This window comes from Anticarsia gemmatalis, chromosome 23, assembly GCF_050436995.1.
Source record: "Anticarsia gemmatalis isolate Benzon Research Colony breed Stoneville strain chromosome 23, ilAntGemm2 primary, whole genome shotgun sequence".
NCBI classification, from domain to species: Eukaryota; Metazoa; Arthropoda; class Insecta; order Lepidoptera; family Erebidae; genus Anticarsia; species Anticarsia gemmatalis.
In genome coordinates, this window is record NC_134767.1 from 7,965,775 (window position 1) to 7,988,474 (window position 22,700).

General features: G+C 34.6%; 2 protein-coding genes and 2 non-coding genes across 4 annotated transcripts; 1 reads left to right on the forward strand and 3 right to left on the reverse strand.

Moving 5' to 3' along the window:
- Nucleotides 1–30: 30 nt before the first annotated feature.
- On the reverse strand, nucleotides 31–9,474 carry LOC142983205 (phytanoyl-CoA dioxygenase, peroxisomal-like). The gene is made up of 8 exons (XM_076130097.1): nucleotides 9,366–9,474; nucleotides 8,713–8,832; nucleotides 6,786–6,897; nucleotides 5,681–5,836; nucleotides 3,219–3,368; nucleotides 2,099–2,242; nucleotides 1,204–1,341; nucleotides 31–719 (listed from the first exon to the last, which is right to left on the reverse strand). The coding sequence occupies exons 1-8, from the start codon at nucleotides 9,404–9,406 to the stop codon at nucleotides 666–668; spliced, it is 915 nt and encodes a 304-aa protein (XP_075986212.1). The 5' UTR covers nucleotides 9,407–9,474; the 3' UTR covers nucleotides 31–665.
- A 2,441-nt stretch (nucleotides 9,475–11,915) lies between these two features.
- Nucleotides 11,916–22,077, reverse strand: LOC142983124 (phytanoyl-CoA dioxygenase, peroxisomal-like). Its single transcript, XM_076129967.1, has 8 exons — nucleotides 21,890–22,077; nucleotides 17,619–17,738; nucleotides 16,966–17,077; nucleotides 15,567–15,722; nucleotides 14,950–15,096; nucleotides 14,319–14,459; nucleotides 13,365–13,505; nucleotides 11,916–12,806 (listed from the first exon to the last, which is right to left on the reverse strand). Exons 1-8 carry the CDS (start codon nucleotides 21,934–21,936, stop codon nucleotides 12,753–12,755), a joined length of 918 nt encoding a protein of 305 aa, XP_075986082.1. The 5' UTR covers nucleotides 21,937–22,077; the 3' UTR covers nucleotides 11,916–12,752.
- LOC142983315 (5S ribosomal RNA) lies at nucleotides 12,922–13,040 on the reverse strand. Its single transcript, XR_012960079.1, has one exon. It is a non-coding gene; the product is annotated as a 5S ribosomal RNA (ribosomal RNA).
- LOC142983305 (5S ribosomal RNA) lies at nucleotides 13,946–14,064 on the forward strand. The gene has a single exon (XR_012960070.1). It is a non-coding gene; the product is annotated as a 5S ribosomal RNA (ribosomal RNA).
- Nucleotides 22,078–22,700: the final 623 nt, after the last annotated feature.

The following is a 22,700-nucleotide window of genomic DNA, read 5'->3' on the forward strand; positions in this document are numbered from 1 at the left end:
CAACAGTAGGACATTAATAAGTTTTTTATTTTTATGTTATATAAGGGTGCCCCCACACAACAGTTATATAGCGTTATACAACGTTGTGTAACACGATAATATTTATTATACAATTTTAATAAAAATTTAAAACAAATTTGTTTAAAAACAAATGTTATAAATCAGTTAAAGTCAGTTTCTAACGTTATATAACTGCTGTGTGGGAGCACCCTAACGCAATTCTATGTAAGCATTGATTAGTTATACAGTGTTTTGTCCTTTTCACTCTTGTACTGTTTCTATATCGTTTGAAAGTGACTAAACACTGTATGACTAAACAGAGCTTATACGATATTTATTAGTAAGTCAGTTAGATGGTAAGTATATTATAATATCTACTGACTCTACTTGGACCAATCCAAATTAGTGAAAAATCTTTAATGTTAAAATCTCAAAAGGAATATGCAGCTTTATATAGACTTATTTTGCGACGTTGCTTATGTTGTCATTGCTTATATAATCTACTTAGGCAAACTACTTTATTTGGGAAAGTTAATCAAATGAGGTTAAGTAAGCCATATTATGTGGTAAAGTTGGAAATATTAAACTTTACCATAATTTCATAGTAAATACTTGAAGCGATTATAAATTGTAATGTTTTACAGCGTGCAGGTTGTGTTCATTATTCATAAATTGCATCTGTTGCCTCTTACAATTTTCGTCTTTATTCTCCACAAATCCTGGAACATGCAAAAACATATATTAAAGACATTTAATATTTATATGTATGCCATCAATACATGTTTAAATATCAGGCTATTTAAAAGAGACTATTACATCGAATCGAATTACTTTATAATAATAATTTCCAATTGATTGTTAATTGCGAAATGTAGGTGTGTTCGATACACCTCTGCCTACACCTTGGGACATTACAAGCGCGATGTAATATATTCGGTCGGGGAAAAAGTCTTTTCACATTATAGTATGTATGAACTTGTAATAAAATCTCTTTGGCTTCAGGAACCACAAATGAGTACACGGTTCATTACATTTCTTTCAGTGAGCTCGAGGCACCAAAATATCGAGCTTTTTTGTGTAGAGAAAAATTTTTATTACAAGTTCGTACATACTATAATGCGAAAAGACTTTTTCCCCGACCTAATATATCCAGTTTGAACAGCTCTGTCACTTAACCAAATAAAATTAGAAGAAAGGACTTACAACGTAGTTCAAATCTCCGCCCCTCTTCTGGACCTCTTTCTCCATGTCCTTCGCGATCCCTTCATGTGCAGTGCCGGCCACATCGATATAGTGACAGTTACTGTTAGCGAAATGGCAAGTTAGCGCTTTGCGGAACACCTGAAAGAAGAATTTTACAATCTTTAAACGGCTTCCGTGGTGCGGTCTGTAGTGTAGTACTGCCGCACAGAGGTTCTGGGTCGAGCCACAAAGTACAAAAATAAAATTTTGAGATTAGATAGAAGATGTTTGTTTGTTTGTTTGTCGTATGGTTAGTGGTCAACCTAGTGTCAAAGTTGTTCAAGCCGCCCGAAGGCCTTTGACATGGCTTAGCGACTGTTAACTTAATTGTCAACAACCGGGACCGATTTTTTACGTGCCCTCCGAAGCACGGAGACGCCCAGTTCAAATACCACTATGCGGTCACCTATCTATAGAATGACCGCGCCAAGGGTTTGCTTAGCCCACAGATCGTTTACTGACCGGTGAAAACAACGGGCTATGGGCTAAATTTGAGATAGATTGCCCAGAGTTAGAAAGTTGAGGTTTGTAGACGTTCGTGCCTCGAAGAGCATGTTAAGCCGTGTCGGTCCTGAGATATTATATAGCTTTCACTGGTAGTGTCAGTTATCCTTCCCACCGGACTATGAGAATGTTGTAATAGAGTGTACTTATGTGTTTTGCACAAGCACACACTTAGGTTATTAGGTACCTACTATAAATAAAGAAGACACTAAATAGTCGACTGGTTTTAAGAAAACTGGCTGCCTTAGGCTTAATACTTATATTACATTTACATAGTATTGTTTTATAACGGAACATAACTCTAAACAATGAAAATCGTGAACTTAAAAGAATAACAAATAAAAGTCCTTACCTTAGTTGTATTGGCTAGCGAGCCGTGAACGAGGGCAGAGTTAAAGAACACAGTGTCTCCGGGCTCCATCTCCAAGTGTACTCGCTTGTGTTCAGGAGCTCTAACCTGCCAGTCCACGATGCCGTAGAAGAACTGCTTCGATTCCTAAATGTATAAGGATTCATTAAGTACAGGCTTAAATACAGTACTTAATTTCAAATCATGTACTGGCTTGAACAATTTTTATTCGAGCTTCCTTTTCTTAAGAGGAAAGGAAACTAAATACCTCTAATTTATCACTTGGCTGTCTATAATTCAACAAGTAGCAGCATTCGGGCCTGCTTCCGAGCCGGTTTCTGAGTACATTTAGCGGCAGTTTATCTATTCAATAGCGTTTGTTTTGCATTAGTTTTAACGCTATTGAATAGATAAAGTACCGCTAATTAATGTACCTCAGAAACCGGGGATAAGACAGCTTATCGGATAGAATTTTTACAGTTGTTTCATAAATTTTCTATATATATATAATAGTCACTTTATTCAGCAGAAGATTTGATCAGGTTTCCTGATACTTATTCGTATACTGTGAAACTGACCCTTTGACTCTTAATAAACATAATTGAGGGCAAAAGTGATGGTTATCTTACTACTAGTCTTACTTCCTACTTACAACGATACCTTCGACATTAATCGGGGCTACTGTATGTCAATCTATACTAATATTATAAAGCTGAAGAGTTTGTTTGTTTGTTTGGACGCGCTAATCTCAGGAACTACTGCTTCAAATCGAATTTTATTTTTGTGTTGCATAGACCATTTATCAAGAAAGGTTTTAACCTTACTAAACCATTAGGAGCGGAGTAGCAAAGAAAAATGATACAAAAACGTGACGCGAGCGAAGTTGCGCAGGTCAGCTAGTATTTAATATTGATGAATATTCGGCAATATCAATCCGTTTAACTTCCGCATATGAGTTATTACCCGGCCTGGCAACTACCGACCTAGTACACTGATCGCATTAAGTTATTTATTAAATTACCTAAGTGTTGACCCGTATTGCAAATGCCGAATGATTATCCTTACAAGTATTCTGCCCAATCGTCGATACCAGGCTAAATGTATGTGTATGTTTGCTACTTACATTTGTGAGATCCCGATGTTCGTACAACTCTTCAGGCTTATGAGACCCTGGTATGACGAACAGACACCCATTGTCCTTGCTCACGGGGTCTATGGCTGTCCAAGATGCCACTATCTTGTGTGCAGGCCGGAACGGGAAGTAGAGTAGGTCCTTAAACAAAAATAACTCAATTAACAAATGCTTTTAAGATTTGTTGTTTATCATCATTAATTATTGTGAGTGGTAGTGTATGCGACTGCAGATTAACCATCTTATATTTTATCATTCATGATTGTGAGCGATATTGTACCCTATTGCTGGCCACGAGGTTCGATTATCGGGGCTTGTAAAGTAGGGGGTCTTTTCTTACTTTACATAAAAATGTTCTTTACAATTGCAGGTTGGGAACGTGCTCGTTATTGCCTTTAAGCTCGGTCCCTATTAAATGGGACTGACATTGTGAATAGCGAAACGTGAGCGTATTCAATAACCTTCTATCTGACTCTTCACCTCTATATAACAGGCGTGACGTTTAAAACATACAAACATTAAGAAATTTCAATCAGCCGTCAACATTATTTTAATGCCTAACTCCTCTTTCATTACGGGAGGAGACCCTTGCCCAGCAGTGTGACATTCATAGGTATTTTTTTGTAAATCATATGTCTATGGCCTTTTTCAGACAATCCTTTTATTTTCTTTAATGAAAAAGTGTAAATAACAACAGAAAACTGTAAACAAATTAAAACTCAGGTATAATATTTAATTGTCGATGCGTGACGGCAAATTGTTTTTACAAAATATGCCAAGTGTGAGTTTTATTCGCATTCGCGGGATTCTTTGGGGCTTTATATATTCACTAGCTGACCCGCGCAACTTCGCTTGCGTCACCTAAGAGAATGGGTCCATATTTTCCCCGTTTTTGTAACATTTTTCGTTGCTACTTCGCTCCCAATAACCGTAGCGTGATGTTACATAGCCTATAGCCTTCCTCAATAAATGGGCTATCTAACACAGAAAGATTTTTCAAATCGGACCTGTAGTTTCTGAGATTAGCGCGTTCAAACAAACAAACTCTTCAGCTTTATAATATTAGTATATTAGTATTAGTATAGATTAGTATTAGTATAGATTAGTATTTAGTTATTTATATTAGTATCTGCCAACGCCTATCAAAAAGGCGTAATATTATGTATGTATTAAAAGCCGTTCAAGCTAGCTCCTTCTGGATTCTCAAAAGATTTAATTTGATCAGTTCGGGAAATAAAAAGGTAACCTTAAACCTATAATTTTGAAAACCATCGCGCTATCTGTTGTTGGGTTCTTATATATATGCTATTTACTCTAAAATGAGCAAAGACTAATGTCAAAACTTAAAATACATAACATGAATGTGCCCATATTGAAGAGGTGTTTATAAAATAGTATGCGGACAAAGCATTATTTCTCATATATAATCTATACTAATATTATAAAGCTGAAGAGTTTGTTTGATTGTTTGTTTGTTTGTTTGTTTGAACGCGCTAATCTCAGGAACTACTGGTCCGATTTGAAAAATTCTTTCAGTGTTGGATAGTCCATTTATTGAGGCAGGCTTTAGGCTACATCACGCTACGACCAATAGAAGCAGAGTACCAGTGAAAAATGTTACAAAAACGGGGAAAATTTTGACCCATTCTCTCTTATGTGACGCAAGCGAAGTTGCGCGGGTCAGCTAGTGAAATATAGGTAGGTACGTATGCCACATAAGACCAAGCAAGAAGGGAACACCGTTTTCAGCTCTTTATCACAGAACCCAATATTTAATAAATGCTTAATTATGTGAATAAATGATATACCTACATGATACTCTTGCCCTTGAACGTTTCAATTAATTATTTAATTTATTTATACAACAATTGTTTTAGTGGGACAGTCATACTACTTTATTTATTGTAGGTAAAAACATCTCATTAACAATTACTATTTCCGTTTCGAGAATAATGTAAACAATTGTGTATTTGTTAGACTTTTTTGGAAATATGTGGGTACTGATTTTGGTTGGTGTTAAGATAATAGTAAAATACTTATTTTTTATTACCCTATTGTTTTGGTAAAACAAGTTCTTTGTCGTGGTAAAACACATGCACAACCATAAAAAACCGTCAGCCGAACTATCGAGAAAATTTCTATGAAAATCTGATCAGCGCCTCTAGCGGGCGCTATGGGAACTACCTATTTTGTTGTCCATTCTTGACGTCCTAAATCGATAGTAGCTAGGTAATCTCGCTAAAAATACAAGTCCGCTCAGTTCGAAACCCAAGAAATCCTTACCGCGTATTTGACATTTAAAAATACTTAAAATTATAGTTCTTGCGGAATGCGCAGGGAGTGTATAAAAATCCCGAAAATTACACCATTTTCCAAAGTAGTAGGAATTTAGGAAATCTAGAACAATACTTTTTTACTATTTTGTATAGAACATCAAATTATCATCATAATACCTGATGAGGTGGGTGTGGAGAGGTCCCGGGCGGTTTGTTGATGAGCATGCAGTTAATAGCGGTGATTTGATCCCCGATCAGTTGAGCCACGACGTGCAGGAGGCGAGGGTCTTCGAAGTATGTGCAGTACACTGGGTCGTACATCAGCTCTTGAACCTAGAAGCGAAAGACAGACATAAAACTCAAAGGTGACTGACCCACCTACCCCCGGTTTTTGAGATACCGGTATCTGAAGAACATTTAGCGGCAGTTTATCTATTCAATAGCGTTAAAACTCATTAAAAAAACCCTATTGAATAGATAAACTACCGCTAAATGTTCTTCAGATACCGGGGGTAGGTTACCTTTGAAACCGGGCAATAATGATCTATCAACGCACAGCCCAAACCATAGGACGTATCGGGCTGAAATTCGGCATGCAGGCAGATTTTATGACGTAGGCAAACGCTTAGAAAGGATTTTGATCAATTCTACCAGCAAGGGGATAAAATAGGGCATGAAACTTCGTACGAAAATTCTGTACTAAGTCACAAACAAGTGTCTCAGGTCAGAGCGGTAATGTTAAAGGCCATTGCCGATCACGAGATTTTGAGTAAAAGCAAAACGGTATTGGGTGTTTGTTAAACAAAACATAAGAGTAAAATGGGGTTTATCAGGCCTTATGGTATGCAGTAGTATAGGCATATAGAACATGATATTTCGATTTATGAGGTTGGGTAAAAGGTGTTTAGTATACAACATAAGTCAAAATTTAATGTGTTTACGATAAGTTGAAATAAATAAATATTTAACAAGTGAGTTAAACTAACAATATACTTTAATTTAATACAAAATGAATTAAAATGCGTAAATTTAAATAATGTTAATGTTACGCTACATTATTTCTTCAAAATAACTCAAAATTGAAATTATGAATACCAAATTTTAGAAATTACCTACTTTAACAATTAAATTATGAATTTTGGAAGCAATAAATTCTCGTTACGAATCCTAAATATAAACATAATGAATAAATCAATGAATTAAATATTTCAGTATTTATGAACGGTCCAGCGGATGTTGAAGTACCGTAAAAACAACGTAAATGACTTCACAAAATTCTTACCTTATTGATATATTCTTCAGGTTTGGTTCCCGGCTTGCACAAGGCGCGGTCCTTGACGACTGCCACTTGACCCCTCTTCACTCTTCCATTGCATACGTCTATGAAACGCTGTCTAAAACCAAGAATATAATTACCTATTTATTTTCAAATACATTTTCGAAATTTCCTATACTCGGTTTTATTTCGTTTGACGGAAAAAATAGCATGCATACATACATCCATGCATCCATACATGCATACACCATCCATACTTATACAGATATTTTGATACCCGAGAAAGGACATAGGCTACTTTTTACCCCGGGAAAATGAAGCATTTCCATGAGAAAATTCAGGTGGCGGACGAAGTCGCGGGTAAAGCTAGTCCATAATATATTACGGCTGTTATACTCGAAGGTGGTCAGACCTGAGCTCCTCAACTGGGCATCGAACCGGATCGGTCTCGAATCGAATCGGTTAGCAGTCCGATACACTACCGAAAAATAGGTACCTACTTGAAAAACAGATTTTATGGTATTGGAAGGGTGGAAAGGCCGCTAAATTTATCGAAGCTATTGTTGATAGCATAAATATATAGAATTTTAGTTTCGAAAATATAAATTCTACGATGTTTATATGTTGCTATGTGTAAGTACATAGTTACCTACATAAAACGTTGTTATTCCTTGTTTGTAGGTACCCTGTAAGATATAATAACGAAAAATGCCTAATTTTGAAATGATGTAGCTTTGTGAAAAATAACATGAGTTTTAAAATATTAATATAATAGGTAATTAACAAATAAGTACCTGCGTTACCATAGATACAGATCTTTTGAAAAATAATATTACAAAATTAAATATAATAAACTGCTTTTTGAAACAAAATTAAAGTGGTATCTCAAATTTAAGTGATTATTATACTTATGCTTATTTAAGTTTTTATAGGAGTATCAAGTTTTCATCCAGTACTTGGCCAGCGTGGTCTCAAAGATTTTCTAAAACTTCGCTTAATCTAAGAGGACAACCAGTAAAAGAAACTAAATCAAACTATATCGCTGATTGTTGGCAGCTCTTCACATGGTCAATTATTGTATCAACCACATTGGAAATCTTTTGGCGATTGAAGAGAGTGGCCATGAGTTTCTTGCGAGCTTTTTCATAAGACTCTACTCCCCCTTTCCGAGCTAATCAGTCAGTCAGTCATCAGTAATTGCAATGACTGTCATAAGTGTCAATATTTGACCTGAATGAATAAATGATTTGATTTTGATAAAACATTTTACAGAAAGCTTGAAAATGATTTGAATTTGAATTGAATCGTCAAGTATTTTAAGGTAAAACAAGGTAGGCAGCACGTTAGTTTGGAAAGTATATGTATACCTACATTTATTAGTATGTTTATGGTGCCCGGTATATGTAATAGGTTCGCCTCCTATTAAATGGGACTAATCAGCTTAGCCTTTCTTGCAACTATGTTGGAGTCGGCTTCTAGTCTCACCAGATGCAGCTGAATACTAGTATTTTACATGGAGCGACGGCCCATCCGACCTCCACAACCCAGTTACCTAGGTTATAACACGATACCTCTCAGTAAGACCGACTTTCAGACTTTCAAGCTTCTGACTACTGGTAACGAACATCAAAGATCTTTAGAAATGACAGCAGGGACTACCATTTCACGTGCTTTCCGAAACACGTAAGAACTGGGTGTGTGTGTAGTATGGTCACCAATCCACAGAACAACCTTGGGAAACATATAGAAATTCGGTATAAGTATACTATGGCCACCAATCCAAAGAACAACCGTGGGAAGTGTAGCTTAACCTTAGAGACCGATCCGCGCGGCTGTTGTTATTTGGCCCCTATTACATGGGACTAACAATATAAATGGCGAAACGTGAGTGTCGTCTCCACCTTCAAGTAAAAAAATTAAACTATTGTTGTACCTGTAGTTATGCAAAGCTGATGGTCCGAAGAGTTTCTTGATGACCAGGAACCCGTTGTCGTGGTAGAATCGTAGCTGTTCCGGAGTCAGGAGGTAAGTATCTGATGGCACTGCTGCTACACTGAATAAAACACAGAGAACTAGTACTACTACTAGGTACTAGTTAACAAGTCTTAAAGGTTATGATACCTTGGCGTCTGCTATATTGCAAATGAAAAAAACTTCGAAAAATGAAAAAACCCTACTTCTATTTATTTGTAACTGGACTTTTCGACTGATATACGCCGGTAGTGGTCACGGACTGACTGACGTAGCCCCTAAGCGTCCGTCGTTTCCTTGTAATGCGAGTTTTTACGTCTACCCTCACTTGGGAATTACAATTTCGAGTAATAAGATATCTCTAGTCTATTTAAAATATTAAAATGTAGGTATACCTACCCGATCAAATATTTTTTTTTATAATAATAGGGAATACGGATATTTCTAATTTGTGGCCCTTTTTAAATTAAAACTAGATAGCCACAAGCACATAGTATGAAAATAAATTTTGGAAAACGTTTAACTTTTATTTTCAGTTTAGTTAATGTTATCTACGCATTTATAAATTGTATTGAAACCCTTACACAAATCGCCTCTTTAAAACTAGTTACTTACCATTTAGGAAGAAATTTGTAATTTTTGTTACAAGCCATCATTTACACTTCACAATTACTTAAACTCGACTTTGAATAAACAAGTTAATCGATGAACTGTACGTCTGAACTTATGAAACGTCAGTCATGAAATAAAACATTACCTTTCAAGGTACTTATTCTTATGATAATCGGATTGAATTGTTACAAAGTTCTTATAAAAAATCTAAGATAATAATGTGATGTTACCTGTCATCTTAAAGTTTATATTTTTCAGTGATTGAGTATATTTATTATCTAACAATAGTCTAGCTAAGACTGCTTACATTTTGTAATTTTGATACTTACTCTATTAATCATGCGTAAAATAAATATTTATCCATTTCGCATTCGCTCTATTCTATGAATAGGTAATTAATTTTGTTTAATAGAAACTTGACGATAAATTAATAAGGTTATTAGGTAAAATTTACCTAAACGTTAAGAAACTGTTATTTTAAATAATTTATAATTTCAATAGTATAAATATTATACTTATCTACGCATAATAAATTAAATATGAGTAAAACAATATTTTAAAAGCAATAATAATTTAAATTGACTTTTTGATAATAATATAATTAATTGCATTATTTTGTTTCGTGGTGCTAATAAAGTGACATTTTACTTTGAAGGCACTTTTATTAGAATAATGAGTTTTATTATAAAATACTTAAAAAAGTACCTACTAGGTCATTAATACTTATTACTTGGACATAAAAATATTTTCCTAATCTTGTGAATTCTATTTCCTTGTTTGGCCTCTGGCCTCTGTCTACCCCTTTGAAAACTAATCGTGATTGTCTATAATATAAAAATGAATCGTTTAATTAGTTGCTGTTTGATAAGCGCAAATCTCGGGAACACTTGAAAAGATTTCGCACAATATTATTTTATACTTAATAAGTAGTCCTTGAAGTACGAGGACGATTCTTACGTAGAAAAAAAAGAGCAAAATAATATTATTTTAAAAATAAAGTCTCGACTGTAATACGGTACGAAGTTCGCCGGATCTGCTAGTAATAATTAAAAAATATATGTATGTGTGTATCTTCACATTTTAATGTATATTTTTATTATGAAAACGTTTATTAAAACGTATGTCATTTTTCCAGATAAATTCTGTTAAAAACTAACAATTTTATCTTATTATGTTGTAAGTATTTTTAAGGTTCCGTACCCAAAGGGTAAAACGGGACCCTATTACTAAGCCTGCGCTGTCTGTCTGTCTGTCTCCAGGCTGTATAGCATAAACCGTGATAGCTAGAAAGCTGAAATTTTCACAAATGATGTATTTCCGTTGCCGCTGTAACAACAAATGCTTAAAACAAAAAAAAGAATATTTAGGGGGGTCCCTACACAATAAACGTGTTTTTTTCCTATTTTTTTGCTCAATATTAAAAACGGTAACAGGTAGACCCTCAGAGAGCCCTCAACCCTCAGAGTCCTCAAATTTTCACAGAACATTTTTGTTGTATACCTTTCAAAATAGATAAATGAATAACAATAAAGTAAATATTAAGAGGGGGAGGGTGCATATAACAAACGTAATTTTTAAGCAATTTTTAATCGATGGGCCGTGCGATAGTACGGAACCCTTCTTGCTTAAGTCCAACTCGCACTTGGCCGGTTTTTAATGTTAAACAATAAATAATATATCGTCAGCCCGTTTACGTCATGTCTATACATAAATAAGTAGACAGAGACTTCTCATTTTTAGCCTTCAATAATTTCAAAATTATTAAAAAACGTTTTTGTTAGTTTATTTGAAAACCACGGTCATTTAAGACAGTCAGTTCTACTCGTAGACTATAGAATTATAGATGAGAAAGCATTGTTCAAAGATCTTTTTTTGACCAATGACTCCTGATTTCTGATTGATTTCTATTGATTTATGATTACCGGGGTAGATTTTAAGGTTCCGTGCCCAAAGGGTAAAACGGGACCCTATTACTTTGCTGTCTGTCTGTCAACAAACTATACCTCATGAACCTATATAGTTTGACAGTTGAAATGTTCACAGCTGTATTTCTGATACCGTTTAACAAATACTGAATAAGCACAAAAAATGTGTTTTTTTTTGCTGTTTTTACGAATAATCGTACGAAACCCTTCGTTCGCAAGCCCAGCTCGCAATTAGCCGGCAGCACGACATAACAACATTTTCTGTCGAAAGGGCAAAAGGCTTTTTTCTTTAATCTTCCCGATAAAAAAATAAAACACAATATGAGAAATCTTTGATAGTGGCAGACATCTTAGAAATAAAACTTTATAATTAGGTCGGGGAAAAAGTCTTTTCGCATTATAGTATGTATGAACTTGTAATAAGATCTCTTTGGCTTGAACAATCACAAATGAGTACAAGGTTCAGTAGGTTTCTTTCAGTGAGCTTGTAAGGTACCCGAATATCGAGCTTTTTGTGTAGAGAAAAGATTTTATTACAAGATCATACATACTATAATGCGAAAAGTCTTTTTCCCCGACCTAATATTTACAGTATTATAAGAGTAAAGGGTAATAAAAAAACACTCGATAGTGGATAATATTTTAATTATTACCTAAATAACATGTATGTATAAAAAACCATAAAAAATCTCACTGAATACAAAAATAAAAAAAATATTGTAGAAATATTTAGCTAAGTATACCAATTTATTTTATAGACCAATATATCACATCTTAAAGAGTTTTATCACCAAGTTCCATTACTGCTAAATAAGTATTGGTTAACTATATTATAAAAATAGTTTTTAGATATCCGTCGCTTTATCTTTCGGATAGTTATCCGCCAATATACCGTGAACAACTGGGTATTAAAACAATAAATTGTGGAACAAAAATGAAAACTTTCAGAATATATGTTTGGTATTAAAATATTTATAAGTTTACTTATTAATTAAATGTATAAAACTCCATTTTTCTAAAGTATTAAAATTCATATTTGCATTTACAATATAAAAGCATCAAAATCATATAAAAAAACACAGTACGTATATGCAATTGTGATATGTTTCTAACAAAAGAGTGTAAATATAAAATAATGAAAATACAAACACAACTAGTAGGTACATTTTTAACAATCTGCATAACAATTTATAATTTTTATTTATTGTTTAAATGTTTTTTTAATATCTCTTGATAGTGATCGTGTCACTTAAAAGCGCAGTATGAATAAAGCTAAGGTTTAGGTAAATACAAAATTAATTAACCTGGGTATAGAACCCACACTATTCCTTAGTAACCATAACTATCTTAGATCTCTGCTTACACCAGTAAATTACAATATGTCATAGATTTAATTGCATTAATTATACTTTAAGATATGTACGCTTACAATATCCAGCCAACACCATATAGATGTTAATATAATTTAAAGATTTGACCGCACTCCTTTGACCTGCCTGCTTTTATACCTCCATGTATCCTGAAAGAAAAAACAAAGTTAAAGAAATAAATACACATGATTTATCTAAAATATTGTCCATAAAATACAATACAATAAACAATATTATTATTTTGTATAATAAAAAACAGCAAAAAGCCAACATCACATGGTATTCCCAGGCGGTCACCCATCCAAGTACTAACCACGCCCGATGTTGCTTAACTTCGGTGATCGGACGAGAACCGGTGTGTTCAACATGGTATGGACGTTGGCGATTGCTGAGACGAATTACACACACACTAGCTGAATACTTATCTACATACTGATAATAAAGTACTTGCTCTTACATAATTGCTTTTTTTTATTTATATTGATAGATGATAAATGAATATGTAAATATCGGACATATTTTAAAGCGGGGTTATTTTAACTGGGAAAACTAATGTAGATAGATAGCCAAAAAAAAGGATAACTTCTATTATTTCTATTGCGAAGCGAACCAACTTAAAACTTGGGAGACGATAATAGCAATTAAATTAATTATCCAAAATAACGTCACCAAACGTTTTTATAATGTGTTTTAATGTATATACTTACAGCATAACTTATTTTCATCCCCATTTTCTGTTCGGCGAGTGCTTCTATCTCCTTAGCAACTCGTTCCTGAACTGTGCCACTAACATCTATGTAATGACACGAACTATTTGCGAAATGGAATGTTATCGCCTTGCGGTATGTCTGAAACAAAGACAAAAACATTATTTTAGACCTTATTAAAGGTTTTTTCAATATAATAAAGATTTAAAAGTATTAAAAAAACATCCTGGAATTGTAATGCGACATCTAGTGGTAATAAGTCGTACTATTAGTAAAACATTTTTGTAATAGATGGCATTGTTAAGAAAAGCTTTTCGACTGCTACGATAGATGGCGTTAATCTTAAGGCGTGTGGATATCTAACAGACGTAATGTTTTTTGCTACGTTCCATAGATGGCGCTGTGCTAGTTACGACCACGTGGCTGCTGAGACGCTTCATAGCATTATGACTTAAAGATTTCTTAAATATTTAACATATTACGTAGTTTGCTTATATTTATTTATTTTAAAACAAGATGATTATTTTAGTTAAATTTCGCTACAGAATTTGAAACAGTTCGTGCATTTTTGCTTTAGAGTCGCCAACGTCCATACCATGTTGAACACACCGGTTCTCGTCCGATCACCGAAGTTAAGCAACATCGGGCGTGGTTAGTACTTGGATGGGTGACCGCCTGGGAATACCACGTGATGTTGGCTTTTTGCTTTTCAAACACGTTTTTAGTTTCGTTGTGTTTAAAGTATAAGTTTTATAATACATGTTAATTACTATTTCACTTTCACAGGAATACATACCACAAGCAAGAAATAAATATTTAGCGTCATTATCGACATATCAAAAGAACGATGAAGTGAGAAAGAAAAATCGTGAAAACTTTTAATTTAAAAGGTAAATATATCAATGAAGACAACTTGTCCTTTTTTGGAAGTCTTTTAAAATATGTACTAAGTACCTTAGTCCTGTTAGGTCCAGAGCCATGTATGAGGTATGGGCTAAAGAACACCGTGTCTCCCGGGCTCATCTCCAGTTGCACCTGCTTCTCAGGCGGCGCCAGGACTTCTTCATCCACACCATGATAGAGCTTCAGGGTATTCTGAAAATAACATTATATGTTTCAATTCATGAGGGATATAAATATTGCTTGTAGTCCATTCACTTTGCGAAGTGTAGACATCAAAAATATCTTTATAGCTCTAATCGAAAATGGCAAATTCTTCTAAAATAAGAACGTGTGATGTTGGATTTTTTAGGGGAAAACATTTGAACTAATTATAGGTACAAATTAGCAGGGTGATAAAAAAATTTGGGGAGATTTGAGGAGGATATAGTCTATTTTGTGACACAAAATAACAACACATTATGTTTATCTGTCTAAAATAGCATAAGGGCTGACCAGATTTGCAAAAAATATAGATATAGGTAATATCCCCGATAACATCCATATTTTTTCACAAACACCTATCGCGTTTCACTTATTTCCGTATTCAAAAATCCTCGCGATACAGAATCAACTTTTATTTTTTTATTTCGAAAATATTTATTTGTTTAGCTTACTTTAAAATGAACACTGATATTTGTATTACCTTTCTCCCATCATGTTCATACAACTGCTTAGCTTTATGCGAGCCTGGTACGATGAACAGGCATCCATTGTCGTAGTGCACGTGGTCCACCGCCGTCCACGAGCCCACGATCTTCTCAGCTGGACGGAACGGGAAGTAGAATAGATCCTGGAATAACAGAATATTTATTTAGGGCAGCTCCCATATTTCTTTTGATATTTTTTAAGACAGTGTGACTATCTATACGTAGACGATATTTAAGTATCATTTTCCTAAGGTATTAATTTTTTTTATATAACAAAGTAAGTCCCAAAACTCCCTTTACCACTCCCTCATTACGCGAGAAGACTCATGCCCAGCAGTGGGGGAAATTTAATTTTATAATAATAACTTGCGGAGCGGCACGACTTCGCCCGATTTAAACAGATAATTTACAAAAAAATCTCTACAACTTTTACACATAAACCTTCCTCTTGAATCCCTCTATCTTTTAGAAAAAACCGCACCAAAATCCGTTGCATAGTTTGAAAGATCTAAGGACACATACAGACATAGGGACAGACGCGGGTAGTGACTTTTGTTTTATACTATATACCTAATAATAAGATCAGCATATAGTAGCATTAGCAGTACATTACCTGATGTGCAGGATGCCTGCTGCCGCCGGGCGGCTTGTTGATAAACATGCTGTTGACAGCGGTGATGTCGTCTCCGATCAGCTGCGACAGTACGGACAGCATGCGAGGGTGTTCACCGTAAGTGATGAACACATCGTCGTATAGTATCTCGTGCAGCTGAAAACACAAATATATAAAAGTAGGTACTAGCTGACCCGCGTAACTTCGCTTGCGTCACATAAGAGAGAATGGGTCATAATTTTCCCCGTTTTTGTAACATGTTTCGTTGCTACTCCGATCCGCCGTGGCGTGATGTTATATAGCCTAAAACCTTCCTCGATAAATGGGCTATGTAACACTGAAATAATTTTTCAAATCAGACCAGTAGTTCCCGAGATTAGCGCGTTCAAACAAACAAATTTTATAATATTAGTATAGATAGATTAGAGTGGCTTTTTACTTTAAAAAAATGTCTCTTTGTTTCGCCTAAACACAGTAGGTATAAAGGTCTCCCCACATTTATCGACGCGGAATCGGCTTAAGCCGAGTGCGTATCAATACACTACTTGGTATAACGCCGATCATCCGTTGCGACGCGTCATTCGAGCCGACCCGATGCGAATGGTATTAGTAACATTCTTATTTCGCAGACGTAAAGGCTTTTTTAACCAGCGTTAGCCGATTCCTCGTCGATAAATGTGAGGAGACCCTTACCGTGTTAAATAAAAATAATTATTTAAATAAAACGACGCTTATATTTTCAAAATTATTCCCGATCGGCACAAGCCGAAAACACGTAGTGATTATTTCGAGACGGTTTTGTTGTTAGATAAATATTGCCGACCCGAATATGTATATAACTAAAACTAGAAAAATAATTTAATTCCGTTTTGTTTTTGATAGAAACGAAGGTATATTAAAGATTTTTAGAAAAAAAATATAAATCTGGTTTTCCATTGTTTCGAAATCATAGAAATGAAAAACATAACTATCCCACGCTTATATTTTTAAATTATTGTATAGGGTGGCTTTATTAATGATGTATACTAGACAATAATTCTCTTTTAAAAGTTTATAATATTACTTATCTGGTGCCTTCCTTTATAGGAAAATGCGTAATTTTATGTATGTATGTATGTAAACTTATCTGACTGCCTCAGTGGCGCGGTCAATAGTGTATCCGACTGCTGATCATGTGGTCTTGCGTTCGATTTCCAAGTCGAGTAGAATTTATATAATTTTAAAATTTACATTAGAATATTTTTCAGAAGTAACCACAACTTTGGTAATACCTATGCTTCGCATAGGGTAATAGGCTCACCCTCATTACATAGGACTAACATTGTTAATGGCGAAGTGTAGGTGTATTTCATACAAATTTACTTACAACTTAAGGTATAACGTCACATATTATATTTACCTTATTAATATAGTCTTCAGGCTTCAGGTTTTGTTTGGCCAGTGCTGGTTCCTTTATCACTCTAATGTTACCAGCAGGCACGATGCCTTTGCAGATTTGAAGGAACCGCTGTCTGGAAAAATAATAAATTTAACTGTACGTTTGGCGCAGTGGTTAACGTGGTCACCTCGCCGTTATAACCGTAGCGCCGAGTGTGGTGGGTTCGTGTCCTAACCGGGACAAATTTTGTGAGATAAAAAAAAAATTAACCCATTAATGTCCCACTGCTGGGCAAGGGTCTCCTCCCGTAATGAGGGAGGGATTAGGCCTTGAGTCCACCACGCTGGCCAAGTGCGGGTTGGGGACTTTGCATGCCCTCAATAAATGTATTAAACCAATTTTAGGCATGCAAGGTTTCCTCACGATGTTTTCATTGGTGTGTTGCCTCGGGTTCGAACCTGCGACCACTTGCGTGGGAGGTGTCAACTTATACCACTCGGCTATCACTGCTCTCGGCTGTGTGATGAGCATGAGAATTTGTTCTCAACCTAGTTGTTAATATAAGTATGTTTATCAGTTATCTGGTTACCATAGCACAGGCTCTGCTTATCTTGAAATCAGATGAGCGTGTGTCCAAAAAAATATGACCCATAGAACTGACAAGTTTTACTTACTTGTAACTATAAAGTGATGCGAAATCAATGAACTCCTTGATGACGAGGTAACCATTGTCATCGTAGAACTTGAGCTGTTCCGGAGACAGTTTGTAGCTGTCTGAAGATTCTGCTGATACCCTGGAAAAAGAAGCAATATGCGTTAACTTACGTCAAATGTACCGAGCAGTGGGACAGTAATGGGTTTCTTAATTTCCTTATTAGGATTGCTACGTGATACACATATTCGTTTGGCATTAATTTACTTTCAAGTAAATTATGGTTAGTAGTTACTTATTAGATATTCATTCACAATGCTTATTTTATGAAAATATTCTACTATCGATCCAGTGATTGACGTTTCGACGATAGGAGTTCGATAGTATCGTATCGAAAACGCGCACCGATTTATCGTAATTGGAGTAATTTAGAGTATTTACTCAATATTCACATACAGTCTTGAAATAAAAGATTCTGAGATCTACACTCACACAGTTAATCGACCTTCAGACCCAACATTACCTACACTTAACGATAATTACATTATGTCTCGTACTTTGAATAGCAGCAAAAAATTACATGCATTTATTGTCATAAGATTCATTTTGAAGTCGCGGTTGATTCACGCAGATTTTCGTAGCAAATTTCTCGATAGTTAGCCGATTGTTGATAGTCGATAGTGGTAGAAAATCGCGTTTAAGAAGATCACGCTCAGAAACATGCAATCTGGGTGCAGTCAACTAAAACGAACTAATAATGGGTCTTGTTCAAGTAGTATCCGTTGCAATAGGTTCCACAAATATAAGGCGGGCCGTCACCGGCTGGGACGCGGAGTATCCGATTGGAGGTACCGCGTACCACCTCATGGTGACCGTGGAAGGAACACCGTCAGGTTTTTAGTCGGTATGCCCATATTAGCCGGAACGCCGGCGGGAGAGCCCGACAGACCCCCGCTTTCCTCCCTGGGGCGGGACATGCAGTAAAGCATTTTCATGACGCAAAAAAAATGTCCCACAAATAATATCGGCCTGGTTTACTTTAACCTGAAAAGGTCCCTTATTCTTATAAGTATTCTGAAGCCCAAATACACCTTTCATCATGATTCGTTAGTTCAGGAGTTGTCTTTTTCTTCAATTAAAAATGACTTATTATTATTTTCACAAAAACAAGATTCTTGTTAACGAAAATTAATGACATTATGTTATTGTTGTTGATTATTCCACTAAATTTGTTTTCAAAAGATGATTTTTTCATTCAACATAAAATATATTTACACAATATTTTCAGTTGCATGCAACAATAACTCAATAGTTACTATAGTCCTACAACTTAGTATAGAGCCTTGGCACTCGCGATTTACCGAGATTACAATAAATATGTATTACCAATAAAATAGCTATGTATATCAAACAGGCCACCATCAGTTGTACTAGCATGCGGGTCAGTAATGTTCTAAATTCTGAATTTTATATACTTTTGCCAGCCTGCATTCAAGGTTCTCTACCAAGTTGTCGGACAATACTAACTACACGAAAGTTTAATGTATATTTAGTGTATAAAACCAGTAAAATATATAAAAGAGAATGGTCATAATCCTTCACTAAAATCCGACCGTAAGGCCTTGTAAATATATTTAAGGTAAATAACACATTTTCATACCACAAATGAGATTGTATTAATGTGAATAAATAATTTATTTTCGCACGAAAATATCTCATGACAAAGTCGGAGCGCCAAAGCCTCTGTGGCGCGGTGGACAATGTATGAGACAGCTGTTTATGGGGTCCTAGGTTCGATACCCAGGTCGAGAAATGGGGTTATTCCCTGACTAAAAACATACAAACTATTTTAAAAATAAATTAGGGCCCTCCGGGACGAGGTCACCGGGAATGAGGGTACTCAGGGAATTACCTGAGAAATGTGTTATTGGTCTTTTCTGATTTTAACTAGAATATATCACAATAAATTCCCAGTGTTCGGAACGTGCCTAGTATACGGCCCCTATTACATGGGAATGTGGGTTCATTAACCTCTTCTTAGCCTTGTGTGTAATATCATCAGTAGAATTGTTTATGCGAAAGTTTGTAACTACATAATAATAAACCTATTTTGATAAAATTATGATAAATAGTATAGAGTAGGCAGAGGTAATAAATCCTTATTCTATTTATATTTGCATAATGTTGAAAAGCAGTAAATTATATTGTTTACGAAGACTACAGTAAGATAATATCACTTTATATAATTTACTTACTAACTATTAAATTCCAAAGTACATTAATTTCAAAGGGTTCATTTCAAAAAGCAACAAATATTTTTGTGATTTATAGACACAAAAGCAGAAATTTTAGGTCTGATTATCAATTGGCCATAGTTAAACGGAAACGATCCAACCCACACAGACGTAGTTTCGAGATATTTAACTTTTAAGTTCAGATCACTTTAACTTTGGGGACTAACTCAGGACTATAAAGCCTCGTATCCACTAGGCAACATTTGGCGCGCGACACGTGAATCTCAACATGTACGGCAACGCTGCACAACAGCGCGCGACGTTGCCAGCTACCGCGCAACGTGACGCGCGGCTTGTTGTTTGTTTAAAGTGCATCGTTAGTTGAGCATCAATTGTTGTCGAGTGGAGACGTGACGCACAACAATCTTCTTTTTGATTTCGATAAAATTATAACCACTGCCGCTGAAATCAACACAAGTTCCTCTGGCGACATGTTGTCGACGACTGAAGAATGTGTGGACAGACAACGTTGTTAAACAAATGTTCCGCGTCAACATTCAACAAGTTGCGAAACATGTTGAGCAACATGTCGCGCGTCAAATGTTGCCTAGTGGATACGAGGCTTAACTTCATGGTGGGTTTGAATTTTACTTGGATTGTTTTCGTGATATTAAAATTTTAACTTCAAGGAGTGTTTTGGTATACATAACTCATTTTACCCATAGTGTGGGTTGGATCCTTTCCGTTTAACTATGGCCAATTTAGAGTTTGCTTGTTTGAACATTCTAATCTCAGAAATGACTGGTACAAATTGGAGAAATCTTGAAATGTTGTGTTGAGTAGTCGACTTGAGGTAGGCTAAAGGTATTATAACATCACACTATGACTAATAATAGTGAAACAGCAATATAAAATGTTGAGAAAACAGGAAAACTAAAGTTCATGTGGACAAAGTAGCAGTCTGAAAGATAATAACAAAGAAATCTCATGACCTTCACAGATTTTTTATCAATTAAATATCTTTTACATAAATTGTCTTTATTTGCAATGTTTGTTGAAGTTGAATGTCAATTTGTAATTGTTATTTATCTAATCTGAGATAAAAGTTTATTATTTCTTTTCTGTTCAGAGGTAAATGTGACAAATCAAAGATGGCTTGACACTTGATCAGTGAATTAGAACCCCTTAGTCCCACCCACCTTATATCCTTTATACAGATGATGGGTTACCAAAATTAAATAAACAACCTTAAGTCAAGTGTTGACATTTAATATAGAGCAATTACTAAATTTACCACAAGCTCTGAAAGGTTTTCGGTAGTTCGTCTCATAAGGTTCTTCCCGCTTCATAAGAAAAACTGCACAGAAATTCTTAGCCCCTCTTATTTACTGTGTAATAAATGAGATGAAGAGGTTTTTGAATCTGACAGTCTGGGCATAATTACATGGGTTTAGGTTATTTGTAAAAAAAATCTGACATTTTAATTCCATAAACAGCTACTCTACTATTTTATTTTGTATAAAAACAATAATGTGCATCCTTAGTCACTCAGTTAATTTGTCTTTCGTATAATTAAATACCCAAACGATAAATTGTTTTATTGCATTAACATTTAACAGACAATGATCAACTAGAGACAGGTAAACATAGATTACTGTTATTAGGAGAAACTACCAATTTAAAATTAAATAAATAAGTTGTAAAGAAAATAGAAACTTGACATGTATAAAAGTTCTAGAAACAAAGTTAAAATAAAAAAGAGTAACAACAAAGCAGCATTAATTATAATTATTATCTTTAGATAGGAATTTTATACCTAACAAATTATCTACTGTTTTGACAACCCCAATAATAATATAGATAATAACTAAGAGGCCCGAAATATTTAAGGGTATCAAATCTTATTTTAAATACGTTAAAAGGATCTCTTTATTCGTTATGAAATGATATTAGTCTATGGAATAAAATCCTAATACAATTACAATTTTAAATTTTTCTTAGTTCTAACTCATTTTGTTTAAAAAAGTTTTTGTGCCTAATTTGAAAATGGAATACGTACGGTTTTGGAAGCACTTTTACGCCAGCCAATGTATTAACGAACACCATTTTGAAAGTTTTCACTACACAATACTATAGGAATATTTTGTTTCTTGCTGCACGTTATTCACAAGATAAGTATAAAATTACTTTGAACTTTGTGTTCAATCTCAGATGAAAACTTGTTTTGTTTGATTGATAGTGGCAACAAGTGTCAAAATATAAAAACAAATCTCAGTGACGTATGGTGTATAAAGTTGCCATAAGATAAATTATGATTTCACGTATTGTTATGTATGTACACATCATTTTCAGTACAATAGATATATGGAATAAACGTTATTATAGAAAACTTTTATGCACAAATAAATAAAATACTGAAATTAATACTAAATCAAAAGCAATATTTGGGAATTACTAAATAAAGATAGATACTTTTGTCTATTCCTTACTAGATGGCGTTACTTGTAATGAGGTTCAGAAAGTTCTACGCTTACGCACTGAAAAATACAATCTATTATTATTTCTTCACGCAATTTTTCAAGCTTAATCAATGAAATTTAAAAATATTAAAAGGTTACGAGGAGGTCATCGTGCGTATTCACGACTGATAAGGATAATGTCTACGTAGAGATTATGAAATTACATTCTTAGAGAACTTGCAAAAACGGTAAATATTTTAATTTTTATTTACTGTTTTAAAAGCTTTTTCTTTATTAAATTTCGTACCTGAATCAAAATACAAACTGTAGCAAGCTCGCAATGTACCATTATTATTTTTATCCTATCGTTTAACGTATGAAACTCTACTTTACCTTAAAATACGTTACATC

Excerpts from the sequence above, each read along its gene's own strand:
- LOC142983205 (XM_076130097.1), bottom strand. The coding sequence starts at position 9,406 with ATGATGGCTTGTAACAAAAATTACAAATTTCTTCCTAAATG. Across the intron at positions 5,837-6,785 it reads CTGAAGAATATATCAATAAG|GTTCAAGAGCTGATGTACGA; the intron begins GTAAGAATTTTG and ends TTTCGCTTCTAG. Across the intron at positions 3,369-5,680 it reads CTCCACACCCACCTCATCAG|GACCTACTCTACTTCCCGTT; the intron begins GTATTATGATGA and ends TTTTTGTTTAAG.
- LOC142983124 (XM_076129967.1), bottom strand. The coding sequence starts at position 21,936 with ATGGTGTTCGTTAATACATTGGCTGGCGTAAAAGTGCTTCCAAAACC. Across the intron at positions 15,097-15,566 it reads GCAGGCATCCTGCACATCAG|GATCTATTCTACTTCCCGTT; the intron begins GTAATGTACTGC and ends CTGTTATTCCAG. Across the intron at positions 14,460-14,949 it reads ATGAACATGATGGGAGAAAG|AATACCCTGAAGCTCTATCA; the intron begins GTAATACAAATA and ends TGTTATTTTCAG.